We start from the raw sequence: 11,922 nt of genomic DNA, 5'->3' as shown, positions 1-11,922 counted from the left end.
TCACAGAAGTATTCAAGACCTTTCTCCTTGGCTTTCCTCCTCGTTCCACCCCCAAATGTTAAGGAATCCTCTCTTAGCTGGAGTCAGGGAGTCTGCAATGGTGACAGTAAGAGCTTAGGATCCACATACACTGTTTTATCGGATTTTAAACACCTAAAGCCCCAACCCCACATTCTGGCAACCCCATGCCCTCAGCAATCAGACAGATAGCATGAAGATATTTTTCCCAAGTGCAGGATCATATATATTCTGAGTGACTGAGCTATTGGCATTCAAGTTTTGACCAGTTTCAAGATAATGGGAAGACCGTGTACAAACACTGCAATTTATGTTATACAAGGAAGACCATTAGTTGACACGAGAGTCAGGAGTTTCAGGTTATATACGATACACCCAGAAGGCTGTTGGAGTACACTGAGAGCCTTCCTCCTTTCGGGTGGTGAGGACTCTGAGAAGCTGCATTTTTTTGTAGGCCCCTGACACTGTTCAGTGTGTGCTGCTGCCAAGAATTCATGGCCTCTTTCTTTCTTAACTCCCTCCGGGTAGGGGTGAGGAGAAACTTATAAAACCAGATGTGGGAGGTATTCTTTTGCCACCTCCCACATGACATACGTCTCATTAATTAACTCATGTCAACCTCAAAGCACCCCCAAGAGGTAAATAGAGTCGGCATCTCCCCGATCAGAAGAATGGAAAAATGGAGGCAGAATCCACCTGACTGCACAAGGTCAGTCAGCTGCTTAAGGGGAGAGCCAGAACCGAGATTTTGCTCCGAGCCTCATGTTCCTTCCAGCAGGTCTTGTAGGCAGCTGTACCAAGTGTGGCCCAGACATGTGACTGAGGCTCACAGAGCCCATGGCCAGTAGGGGAAATCCTGGAGGGGAGCTACGAGCCAGGTGCATGACCAGCTTTCTCTGCTTCTAGGCCAGGCCAAATTTCAAGCAATGGTGCCAATGACTCTAGATGTCACTAGCAGCTGGGAGAGGAGCCCCCTGTGACAGATCCGGAAGCACCCTCTAGCTGCTCTGCCTAGGACAGGGCCCGCTAGCATCCTTTTAGATAAAGTGGGGAGATTGGGCTTACACTGAACAGTGGGAATGAGCGAATGCAGCTTCCAGAAGGTCATCACCCAGTTCAGATGTTTACGTAGAAAGCATTTGGACAATTCAACAAGAACAGACCTAGAACTGTCCTCCTAAACCCACCCTGAGTGGTAGAGATAAGGTAAGTGTCATAACCTGTATAAAGGTGAAGCGTTATCATTCGTCAACTGTACAGTTTACTAGAGTTACAACTGAGTGGCATGCACCCTATGTTAAACTGCATTTAGACTATGGTGGTGCAGTGCATTATCTCCGTAACATGGAGCCAAATGGGTGCCGTGCATCATCTCCAACACACGGAGCCAAACGTTTTTCAATTGTCTAAGTATTACTTGGTGAGATGTGCTTTTAGCTACAATATTTTAAAAGCCAATTTCTATTTAGATGTGTTGTGAAAAAATGTAATAGTGTTGACTTTATACACATTTTTACATTTATAGCAGAGTAAGTACAGGAATTTTTTACACCCAGACGGGTGTCGCTGCCTTCAAACTAGTCACCTTGGGAAGAGGGAGGTTTAGTCCAAGTGAAGCTGACTGTAAGTCAGACTATTTCTAGAGTCTTCCTTGGAAACTGTCCACTTGGGAGCTTCCTCAATATTGGTAGGTCTTTGTCCTTTACGGGCAGATTTATGCTTTGAGGAATGATTCTTTTTTTTTTTTGAGAGCCAAAGAGCATTAGAAGATATGTCAGACAAATAAAATGGGTGACAGAGCTTGGGACTACCTCTCTGGAGGGGTGTTGTGAAAAATGAGGTCTCACCGTGCAATCTCTTACCTTGCACGGCTTCAGAGATTATTCCGAAGAGGAATTCTAAGTGTTCTTGGCACAGGCAACACCACAGCTCAAGAGTATGATCTCTCAAGGAAATAGGAGGTTATGGTAACTCTTGAGGGCTTACCCTTTAGTGTGTTTGGTTGAAAAGGGAGCCTTGCTCATTCTCATATAAGCAGAAATAGAAAACTCTATCTCCATGATTTCTCCCAAGGGAAGGATCATCATCTACTGCTTAAAGTGTTAAAATGAAAAGCACTTGGTGTCATGTCTACAATACCCAACACCGACCTCCCCAAAATGTGCAATGGGTAATTCCTAATACCTGAGTCTCCTCAGTGTGGAAAAGTGGGTAAGGACTAGCAGGTCAAGGGGACGAGAGTGTGTTTCCAATGGCTCTATCTACCCAACAGGCTCACAACACCAATGCATACAAGAAAACCTCCTACAGCTAAGCAGTACACAGTTTCAGGAGAGAAGAGGGAGAATGATGATCTTCCAATAGCTTCTATGACAAAAACCCACCGGATTCTGGATGACAAACGAACAGAGTCCATTGACAAGAAAGTTCATGGTGTTCGAATCTAGTGCACGCATAAGAAATAAAGTGTGTGGCCACTAGCGCATTGAAGTGCATTTCCAGCTGAGGCCAAAGGCAGCAAAGGCGCAAGAGGCTGCTGGGGCTGGCATTAGTTGAAGCAGGGTCTATAAATTTGGAGCGGCAAAGCAATTTGTAGAAAGCCCCAGTTATGCAGCAGGGTATCTGCCGACCAGTGAAGTCAAAGAACGTTCGATCTCGAACTTTCTACAAAGTGCTTCACTGCTCAAGAGGAAGCTCCCTAAAACACCATATCCTGAGTGTCAGAGAAATATGGCCAAGATGGTGATTGACGGAGAGCAGAGACTGATCCTCTCATAGTGTTTCCTCTCACTGTGTATTCTCCACACATCACGCACACACACTTAATGGAGGACACATAACCGCAGTCACATTCGGTCTCTTCTGCACCCGCCTCCGTCCGGTGGGGGCTTCTGAGTACAGTATTTCCAGGAGCCGTTCTGACTTAACGGGCTCTGCTGATCACAGCCAGAAGCAGCAGCACAGAAGTCAGTGCCTTAAAGGCCAGCCGTATATCCAAGTGCTCGCAGCAGACGTCGGTCTCAAGTTGATCAGTCGGGATGTTGCTCGTGGTGAGGGTTTTTAGATTAGTCTTCGTAAAAACCAAAAAGCTAAGCCGTTTGCTTAAATCATCGTTAGAAAGAATGCTGAGTGCCCAGATGGGATTTCTAGGTTCTGTGCAAATGAAATCACATTAGTCCGGATTTTATTCACTCAAAACTATAGGGAAGCGGTAGGATTTGGTTTAAATGCTGCCAAAAAGCAGAAATTCACTTAAGTTTTAATTCGGAAGCAATCCTGGTGTTAATGTTGTAGCCGGGTTCAGGCAGCACGGGGGGCGGGGCCCCCGTTGTGCTCATTGAGGAATCCCGGACCTCTCCCAGTTCAGGCTCACTCTCACTGGAGGTAGACCCATTGTTGATGGCGTAGACGCTCTCTGCAACTCCCTGAGCTGAAGCGCAGCCCTCTGGCTCTTTCTTCTCCCTGGGACTGGACAGTCCCGGGAGGACAGCCATCTTGCCAGTCTGCCTATTGGGCAGCAAGGACATGGTGTAGTCTGCGATGATGCCACCCACATCTAAATTGCATGCCTGGTCGAAGGCTAGGAAGCCGACGTTGGCGTTTGCCTCACACACCACAAAGGAGCCATCGTCCATGATGAGGAGATCGATGCCACAGAAGTCCATGCCCAGGATGTTGGACACCTGAATAGCCAGCTGCTTGCCTTGTTCTGTCAGCGGGCACATGACGCCCACACCGCCTGTGGGGAAAGCACGGTGACATAATGGTGACATCAGACACTAGGGACACCATGACCCTTCAAAGGAGATAGGGGAATGCTGAGGAGGGGCAGTGAGACGGGCATTTCCACTACTCACAGAAGGGCTGTCTGAAATCAGAACACCCTTTGGGAAAACAATAGGATGATGTCTTATCTAAGAGTTTTTAAAATGTGTATTTCCTTGGACCCACTCATTGTACCACTAAGGAAATAATCTTACATAATGGAAAAAAGCTTTATGCACCAAATTGATGGTAGAGTTATTTAAAATACTGGAAAATCAAAATACTTGTATAGAGCAGGCACTCAGTAAATATTTGTTGATAAATAAATGAAAAGCTGCAAATATCTCATAATAGAGGCAAGCAGCGTATTTTACAATCATCATTAAATAATAATGCTTGTAGAGAGCTTGTGATCCTTTGGAAAAACACTTGGAAGCATGAAAGACTATGCAGTATGACCACGACTATGCAAAACGATACTGTGGTTGGGGCTGCCTGGGTGGCTCAGTCAGTTAAGGGTCTGACTCTTGGTTTCAGTTCAGGTAGTGACGTCATGGTTGGTAGTAAGATGGAGCCCTGTGTCGGGCTCCGTGTTCACAGCACAGAGCCTGCTTGTGCTTCTCTCTCTCTCTCACTCTCTCTTTCCTTCTCTCTCTCTCTCCTTCTCTCTCTCTCAAAAATAAATAAAAACATTAAGGAAAAAACCCCACAAAAAACAACAGGTTCATAGGATGGGGTTATGCATTTGACCCAGACATAAACAGCAGCTTTCTAATAATGTCGTGTGTATAAGAAAAACACAACTTTCACTTACAATGTAAAAGCAGATTACACTCTCCTCCTGCCATGCATCAGTGTAACCCTCATTATTTCTTGCCTGAGCTACAGTATAATCTTCTGAACTCATCTTCCTGCCTCCTGTCTTATGCCTTCGATCCCTCCTCAACCCACGTGTTAATTTTTCTCAGACACGGACCCTCCTGTCACCCCCCACACTAAACCCGAGTCCCCACACCCCGGACAGGGTTCAACCTCGGTGTCCCCTGGCCTGACCTCTATTATAGCACTAATACCTGTCCGTCCCTCTTCTGGACTGCTCACTGTGGCAGGAAAGGGCTTGTTTCTAATTCTTCTCTGTGATCCTGGTGCCTAGTAGAGCATCTGACAAGATAGGAGGGATCCATCCATCCACATTTACTGAATGGGTGCAAACATCCTAATAAAAATCCTGGGGCCTCCCGCAACCCACACCCTGGCTGTGAGCTTTTATACCTTACCAAGAGAGCAGTTGCTTTGCATCCGTCCGTCTGTGGAGCAGCGGAGCATAGAGCCTATCACCCGGCCCCCGACCACCACCACACGGATGTCTTTGCCATGTGACTCCTTCACATACTTCTGGAACAGGTAGGGCACATCATGGCGGATCAGATGGCAGATGTCTGAGAGGTGATGTTTATCTCTTGCAAGAAAAACAGCTTTTCCTTTAAGAAGAAAGACACAGAGCAGGGGTGGTTACAGAAGCCTCTGAGTCCCGTCCTTGCCCTCTCATCTCCCTCCCCTGAACAGCTGTCAGTTCTCCCTAAACTTGCCTTCTGTTTCTCTGACCAGACTCTCATTTGTTATCAAATGGCGGCCGAATCTTATTTTCTTTTGGTTTTACTCAAGTCCCTCTCCCTTGACCACTTTTATTTCAAGATGAAATAATAATGTATTCCAGAGACACAGAGAAGGGGCCCAAACCCAATCCTAAGGATCTAGTCAATTCAGTTCCAAAAGCAGTTTGCATCTCCTAGCACCCCAGGATGCTGATTAGGCAGAGTCCATCTCCAACCCCATTTATTTAATCTTCCCAAACCTCACACTGGGCTTGAGGCACAAAGCAGGTGCCGATCACTGCTTATGGAATGTAATTAACTGAACACACTTCAGAGGAATTCCAAGTCTCGGTGGAGAGAGACCCGCCAAAGGAAACTACAACACAGCATGACACAGCATTAATAGAGGTCTACGCAAAGTGCTGTGGGAGTTCAAAGAAGGAGTCACTGACAGACTCCTTCCTCCCTTTAAACACAGGAAGCTTCTTATTTGGCTCTACCTGTTCAGTTCTAAAAGGAATGACCTATACTTCTACTGCTGTCTAGGGAAAGCATTCCTTCTTGATTCCCAGTTCTTTATTTTCTGCTTGGATCACCACTGCTTTTATAACTATTCGGCACCTGCTTTCCTTCTGCATATTAGCCAACAGATCTGAGCAAGAGCTTCTGATGTCTGCCAATCTGACATAAGCATACCCAGTCTGAGCCTTCTTGTTAGCAAACATGGAAAAGAAGACATGGGTTTCCTAAGATGTGGGTCACCACCTTTAAAAGGAGTGGGACCCTTCTTAAATCTTAATAAAAAGAGTGATGGGTATCAGGCTCCAGTGGCATAGGAGACTGAGAAGTAACCTCCAACACATGTCACCATCACTGGACACCTGGCACCAGGAGATCTGGCATCTGACAATAGATGGCTGGGACTTGAGAAGAGGCACTGGGGCTTCCCTGGACATTAGGTAGGATTTTCAGCAGAAATGGGTGCTCGATATAGGGACTTGGTTCCTGGCAGGTTCCGGTTCAGGGCTGAGCCTGCAGTTACGGTTTTCAGGCACAGAGAAAAAGGGGAAGGGGGTGGGAAAGAGGACTAAGATTAGTTAATCATCTACCATGTGCCAAACCCTTTTTTTTTTTTTTTTTTTATGATTTCATTTACACTTCATACTAGCCCCAGGAAGCCATTAGAACAGGAGAGTTATTACTGTTTTACAGTAGAAATAAAGGTCTACAAGATTAGTAACTTTCTCAAGGACACAGCCTATACCATTCCACTGCCTTCTTCAGATTTATTTCCATATACTAAAGTCTAATAGCTGCTATAATTTGTTTACTCCCAATCCATTTTCCCTAAGATACTATGTATTATACTAGCAGCAAACAATTTGAAAATTAAATTAAGAACACAAATACAGTTACCATAGCATCAAAAGGAACAAAAAAAATTTAGGAATGAACTCAACTAAAGAAGTACAAGACTTGTCACCAAAAACTATAAAACATTTTTGAGAGAAATTAAAGATCTGAATAAATGGAGAGACATCCCATGTTCAGGGACCTGAGGACTTAATTCTGTTATGATGGTAACACTCAAACTGATCTCTAGATTCAGTGCAGTCCCCCCACCAAAAATCCAACTTCTTTTTTTGCAGAAGTTGACAAGCTGATCATAGAATTCACATGGCAATGCAAGGGATCACAAATATCCAAACACAATCTTGAAAAAAAAAAGACAAAGTTGGAGGACCCATGCTTCCCAATTTCAAAACTTACTACAAAGTTACAGTAATGAAGACAGTGTGGTCTCGCATAAAAAGATACAGGGATCAAGGGAGAATAGAGAGCCAATAATAAACCCTCACAGATGGTCAGGTGATTTTTGACATGAGTTACAAAAGTATCCAATGAGGGAAAGAATATTCTTCAACAAGTAATACTGGCGAAACTGGATATCCACATGCAGAAGAAGGAAGGTGGACTCCTTTGTCACACCATATACATAAGCTCAAAATGGATCAAATACCCAAATGTAAGAATGAAAACTATAAAACTCTTAGAAGGAAACACAGGGGTCAATCTGCATGACCTTGGATTAAACCACCAGAAAATGACATCTGAAAGCACAAGTCGCCCACGGAAAAAAAAATAGACACGTTGAACTCCATCAAAATCAAAACCTTCTGTGCATTCAAGGACACTATCAAGAAAGTGAAAATGAAGAGCTACAGGGTGGGGGGGCAATCTGTTCCAATTATGTTCGTATGTCACGAACTCTTAACACAGCAATAAAAAGACAAACAGTCCAAGTGAAAAGTAGGCGAAGGATTTGAATAGACAGTTGTCCAAAGAAGAGCTACAAATGCCCAACAAGCACATGAAAAGCACATGATGTTCAGCATCATTGGTCATCAGGGAAATCAAAAGCAAAGTCGTGATAAGATACCACAAGAATAAAAACAAATAACATATTTGCTAGTCGCTAAGAGGGTAAATCTTAAAAGTTCTCATCATAAGAAAAAGGTCTATAGCTCTGTATGGTAATGGGCTTACCATGATCATTTTGCAATATATACAAATATTGAATCATTACGTTGTACACCTGAAGCTGATATTCTATTGTACATCAATCATACCTTAAAAAACCATTTAAAAATAAATGAAGTGGGCCCCTACATCACTAATGCTTGGGAAACATGGATGTTGGCTTGTGGCTTGCTTTTATGGTAGAAGTATGGGGGCTATTTACTTTATCTGTCAAGGCAAAAAGACATTTATACATGTGTATTCTAAGAGGTAAGCCTGCAAGCTTTCAAGTTAATATCTACAATCAAAAAGTTTTATTTAGTACTCCCAAAAAATCAATCATAAATGAACGAATGAATGAATAAAATATGGGTTGACAGGATGTGGAGAAATTAGAACCTTCATACACTGCTGGTAGGAATGCAAAAGGACATAACCAATGTGGAAAACACTTTAGCAGTTCCTTTAAAGTTAAACATGGAGTTAGTATATCGGTCCAGCAATTCCATGCTTAGGCAGATACCTAAGAGAAATGAAAACGTATGTTCACATAGAAACTTATACACACATGTCCATAGCAGCCTTATATACAATAGCCACAAAGTGGAAACACGTCAAATGTCCATCTTCTGGTGAACAGATAAACAAAACGTGGTCTATCCATATAACAGAGTATTACTGAGGGACAAAAAGGGATAAAATACTCTTCCATGCTGTAATATGGGTGACCCATGAAAACATCAGGCTAAGTCAAAGAACCCAGACACAAAAGACCACAGAGAGTATGATTCCATTGATAGGACATGTTCAAAATAGGCAAATCCATAGATACAGCAAGTAGATTAAGTGGTTGCCAGGGGCGAGGGGAAGGGCAATTGCAACTGACCCCTAATAGATATAGGGTTTCCTTCTGGGATGGAAATGTTCTGAGATCAGATAGTAGCTATGGTTGTACACAACAGTGAATATACTAAAATCCACTAAAATGTACACTTAAAAAATTGTGAACTGTTTGTTATGTGAATTACATCTCATTTTTTGAAATGTTTGACAGTACGATGAGTTTTATTTAATTTCCGTTTATTGTCTAGCTGACCTTTCTACAACACAAGCTCCCTGAGGACAGGAGTTTTTGTTTTGTTCCCTTCGGTGACCCCAGAGCCTAGAATAGTGCCTGGCAGTCTGTAGGCACTCAATGCATATTAGCTGAATTTTAAATTCTGTATATTAGTACAATGAAAGAAACGGGACACTGAACTTCAGCACTGTAGCCATCTCTGAATAGCACTGAGGGCCCCACCTTGTCCCACAAATTCATTTCTCTTTCTCCTCGACAGGACCCCTTGGTTCCCATGAGTTGCTTTGCTCACACCTGCTTGTGTGTTTTCTCTTCCTTCTTCCAATTTGAATTGCACACTCCAGCCTAAGTCTCCTTGCCCACCAGCGAACCCTGCCCTGCCTCGTGGCAGAGCCAGGGCCCCTCTGTTGGGTGCAAGCGGGTGCTGGATGAGCCTGCCACAGCGGCCATCACCCTGCAAGGCCACAATCTTTACTCTCTAGGCACTGGAGCTGCCTGAGAGCAGTGACTGTGTCCGGTTCATTTCACCGCCCAGTCCCTACATTACAGGAACTGCCCAGGACATGTCTGTTCACGGTGTCTCCCTCACTGCAGATGCCCTAAGCATTTAAGTATGTCCCCTGGGCTGCACCAGGGGGTGCCTGCCCACGTGCTGCGGCAGAACTTCCCGCTGCAGCCAAGCAGGTGGGAAAGGCACATATACCTGTAACTGTTGTAAAGCACAGTACTGTGCTAGGGGCGTGGGCAACGTGCTATGCAAACACGAAAGAACAATTAATTCTGCCTGGCAGAGAAGGGGTGTGATTGGGGATGTGGAAAGGAAAGAGACAATAGCCAGGGCTGGCCTTTACCGGTGGCATCCCTAGGTGCCAGAGGAAGATGGCATTTCCAGCAAAGGAAAGACGGTGGAGGTTTAAAGAGAAGAAAGTGCTTGGTCTAGCCGGTGAATAAGAAGTAGTCTGCAGTGGACTCTGGAGGGCTCACGTGGCCAGAGAAGGTTACAAAGGAAGGCTGAAGCTTCAGGGCCTTCAGAGCTCCAGGGGGAAATCTGGGCTTTGTCTGACAGGCAACAGGGTTCTGAGGAGGGCAGTTGAGCAAGGGAGTGACAAGAACAGATGTCTCAGAGAAATCACTTCCAAGGAAGAGAGGGTGCACAGGCGCTGACGTTAGAGAGCCCAGTCAGAGTCAAGCCAGGAATCTGCTGCTGAGTCCAGGGAGTGGATGAGAAGGGTGGTGGGGACCAAGCAAGGACGGTGGGGACAGAGAGAAAGGGGACAGAGTAAGGACTACGTCGTGACTCCTTGAGGGACGCTCTACTTTAAAGCTGCACTTCCACCGTGCCCGGTGAGGGTCTTGTCCCCGCAGAGGTGCGGCCCTAATGGAAGCCCAGGAGGGTGGCACTGACCCCGGTGTCCTCGTGTGCTCTTCACCACGACGGGGTAGCCCAGGGGCTCAGCTTCGTCAATCATTTTTGAAAAGTCTTCATGCCCACCTGCCAAGAAAAGGTAAATGTCAGTGAAGGTAAGGCCGATGGTTGGAAGTGGTCAGCCCAGCACTGCCCCCTCTGCGGGATGTCTCTCAAGGCCTCGTGTTCCTGATTAAAGCAATTCAAACCCATTCCATTTGACAGACATGCATGGTGCACCCACAATATATGTGGGAGTAGAGACATATGGACACCGGCAAGTATCCAGTATTTCAGCATGGCAAAGGCTGCACTGGCTTTAGTTCATGTGATCCTCCTAACGATCCCATAGGCAGGACAGGTGTCCTTCCCTTTAAATTGGCTGTAGCAGCATCCCTTCTCATCAGGGAAATACAAATCAAAACCACACTGAGATACCACCTCATGCCGGTCAGAGTGGCTAAAATGAGCAAATCAGGAGACTCTAGATGCTGGCGAGGATGTGGAGAAACGGGCACCCTCCTACACTGTTGGTGGGACTGTAAACTGGTGCAACCCCTCTGGAAAACAGTGTGGAGGTTCCTCAAAAAATTAACAATAGAACTTCCCTATGACCCAGCAATAGCACAGCTATTTAATTTACCCAAGGGACACAGGAGTGCTGATGCACAGGGGGACATGTACCCCAATGTTCATAGCAGCACTCTCAACAACAGCCAAAACATGAAAAGAGCCTAAGTGTCCATCAACTGATGAATGGATCAAGAAGATATCGTTTATCTATACAATGGAATACACATGGCAATGAGAAAGAATGAAATCTGGCCATGTGTGGCAACACGGATGGAACTAGAGGGTGTTATGCTGAGTGAAATAAGTCAGACAGAGGACAGCTACCATATGTCTGCACGTATAGGAGAATTAGGAGGAACTTGATGGAGGACTGTGGAGGAGGAGAAGGGGAAAAATAGTTGGGGGGGAGGGAGAGAGGCAAACCAAGAGAGACTCTTGAATGTTGAGAACAAACTGAGGGCTGATGGGGGTGGGGGAGAGGGGAAGGGGGGTGATGGGCATGGAGGAGGGCACTTGTGGGGATGAGCACTGGGTGTTATATGGAAACCAACTTAACAATAAACTATTAAAAAAATAAAATAAATTTTAAAAAAATGGCTGTGGCAGAGGGTGCCTGGGTGGTTCAGCCAGTTAAGCAGCCGACTTTGGCTCAGGCCATGATCTCACAGTTTGTGGGTTCAAGCCCTGCATCAGGCTCTGTGCTGACAGCTCAGAACCTGGAGCCTGCCTCAGAGTCTGTGTCTCCCTCTCTTTCTGCCCCTCTCCTGCTCATGCTCTGTCTCTCTCTCTCTCAAAAATAAACATAAAAAAAAAAAATGACTGTGGGGGCACCTGGGTGGCTCAGTCAGTTAAGTGTCTGACTTCCGCTCAGGTCATGATTTCATGGTTTGTGGGTTCGAGCCCCACTTCCAGCTCTGTGCTGACAGCTAGCTCAGAGCCTGGAGCCTGCTTCAGATTCTGTATCTCCC

The 11,922-nt window shown here is 45.4% G+C and overlaps 1 protein-coding gene across 1 annotated transcript in view; it reads right to left on the bottom strand.

Moving 5' to 3' along the window:
* Positions 1-218: 218 nt before the first annotated feature.
* RIMKLA (ribosomal modification protein rimK like family member A) overlaps positions 219-11,922 on the bottom strand; it is a 32,288-nt gene continuing 20,584 nt past the window's right edge. The window contains exons 3-5 of the mRNA XM_077752011.1: positions 10,382-10,468; positions 5,061-5,264; positions 219-3,757 (exon numbers count right to left, since the gene is read on the bottom strand). Of these exons, the coding sequence (XP_077608137.1) occupies positions 3,267-3,757; positions 5,061-5,264; positions 10,382-10,468 (782 nt within the window). The 3' untranslated portion in view covers positions 219-3,266. The remainder of the gene's footprint in view (positions 3,758-5,060; positions 5,265-10,381; positions 10,469-11,922) is intronic.

Source organism: Crocuta crocuta, unplaced genomic scaffold (assembly GCF_008692635.1).
Source record: "Crocuta crocuta isolate KB4526 unplaced genomic scaffold, BGI_CrCroc_1.0 scaffold367, whole genome shotgun sequence".
NCBI classification, from domain to species: domain Eukaryota; kingdom Metazoa; phylum Chordata; class Mammalia; order Carnivora; family Hyaenidae; genus Crocuta; species Crocuta crocuta.
This window is presented reverse-complemented; position numbering and strand designations above follow the sequence as displayed.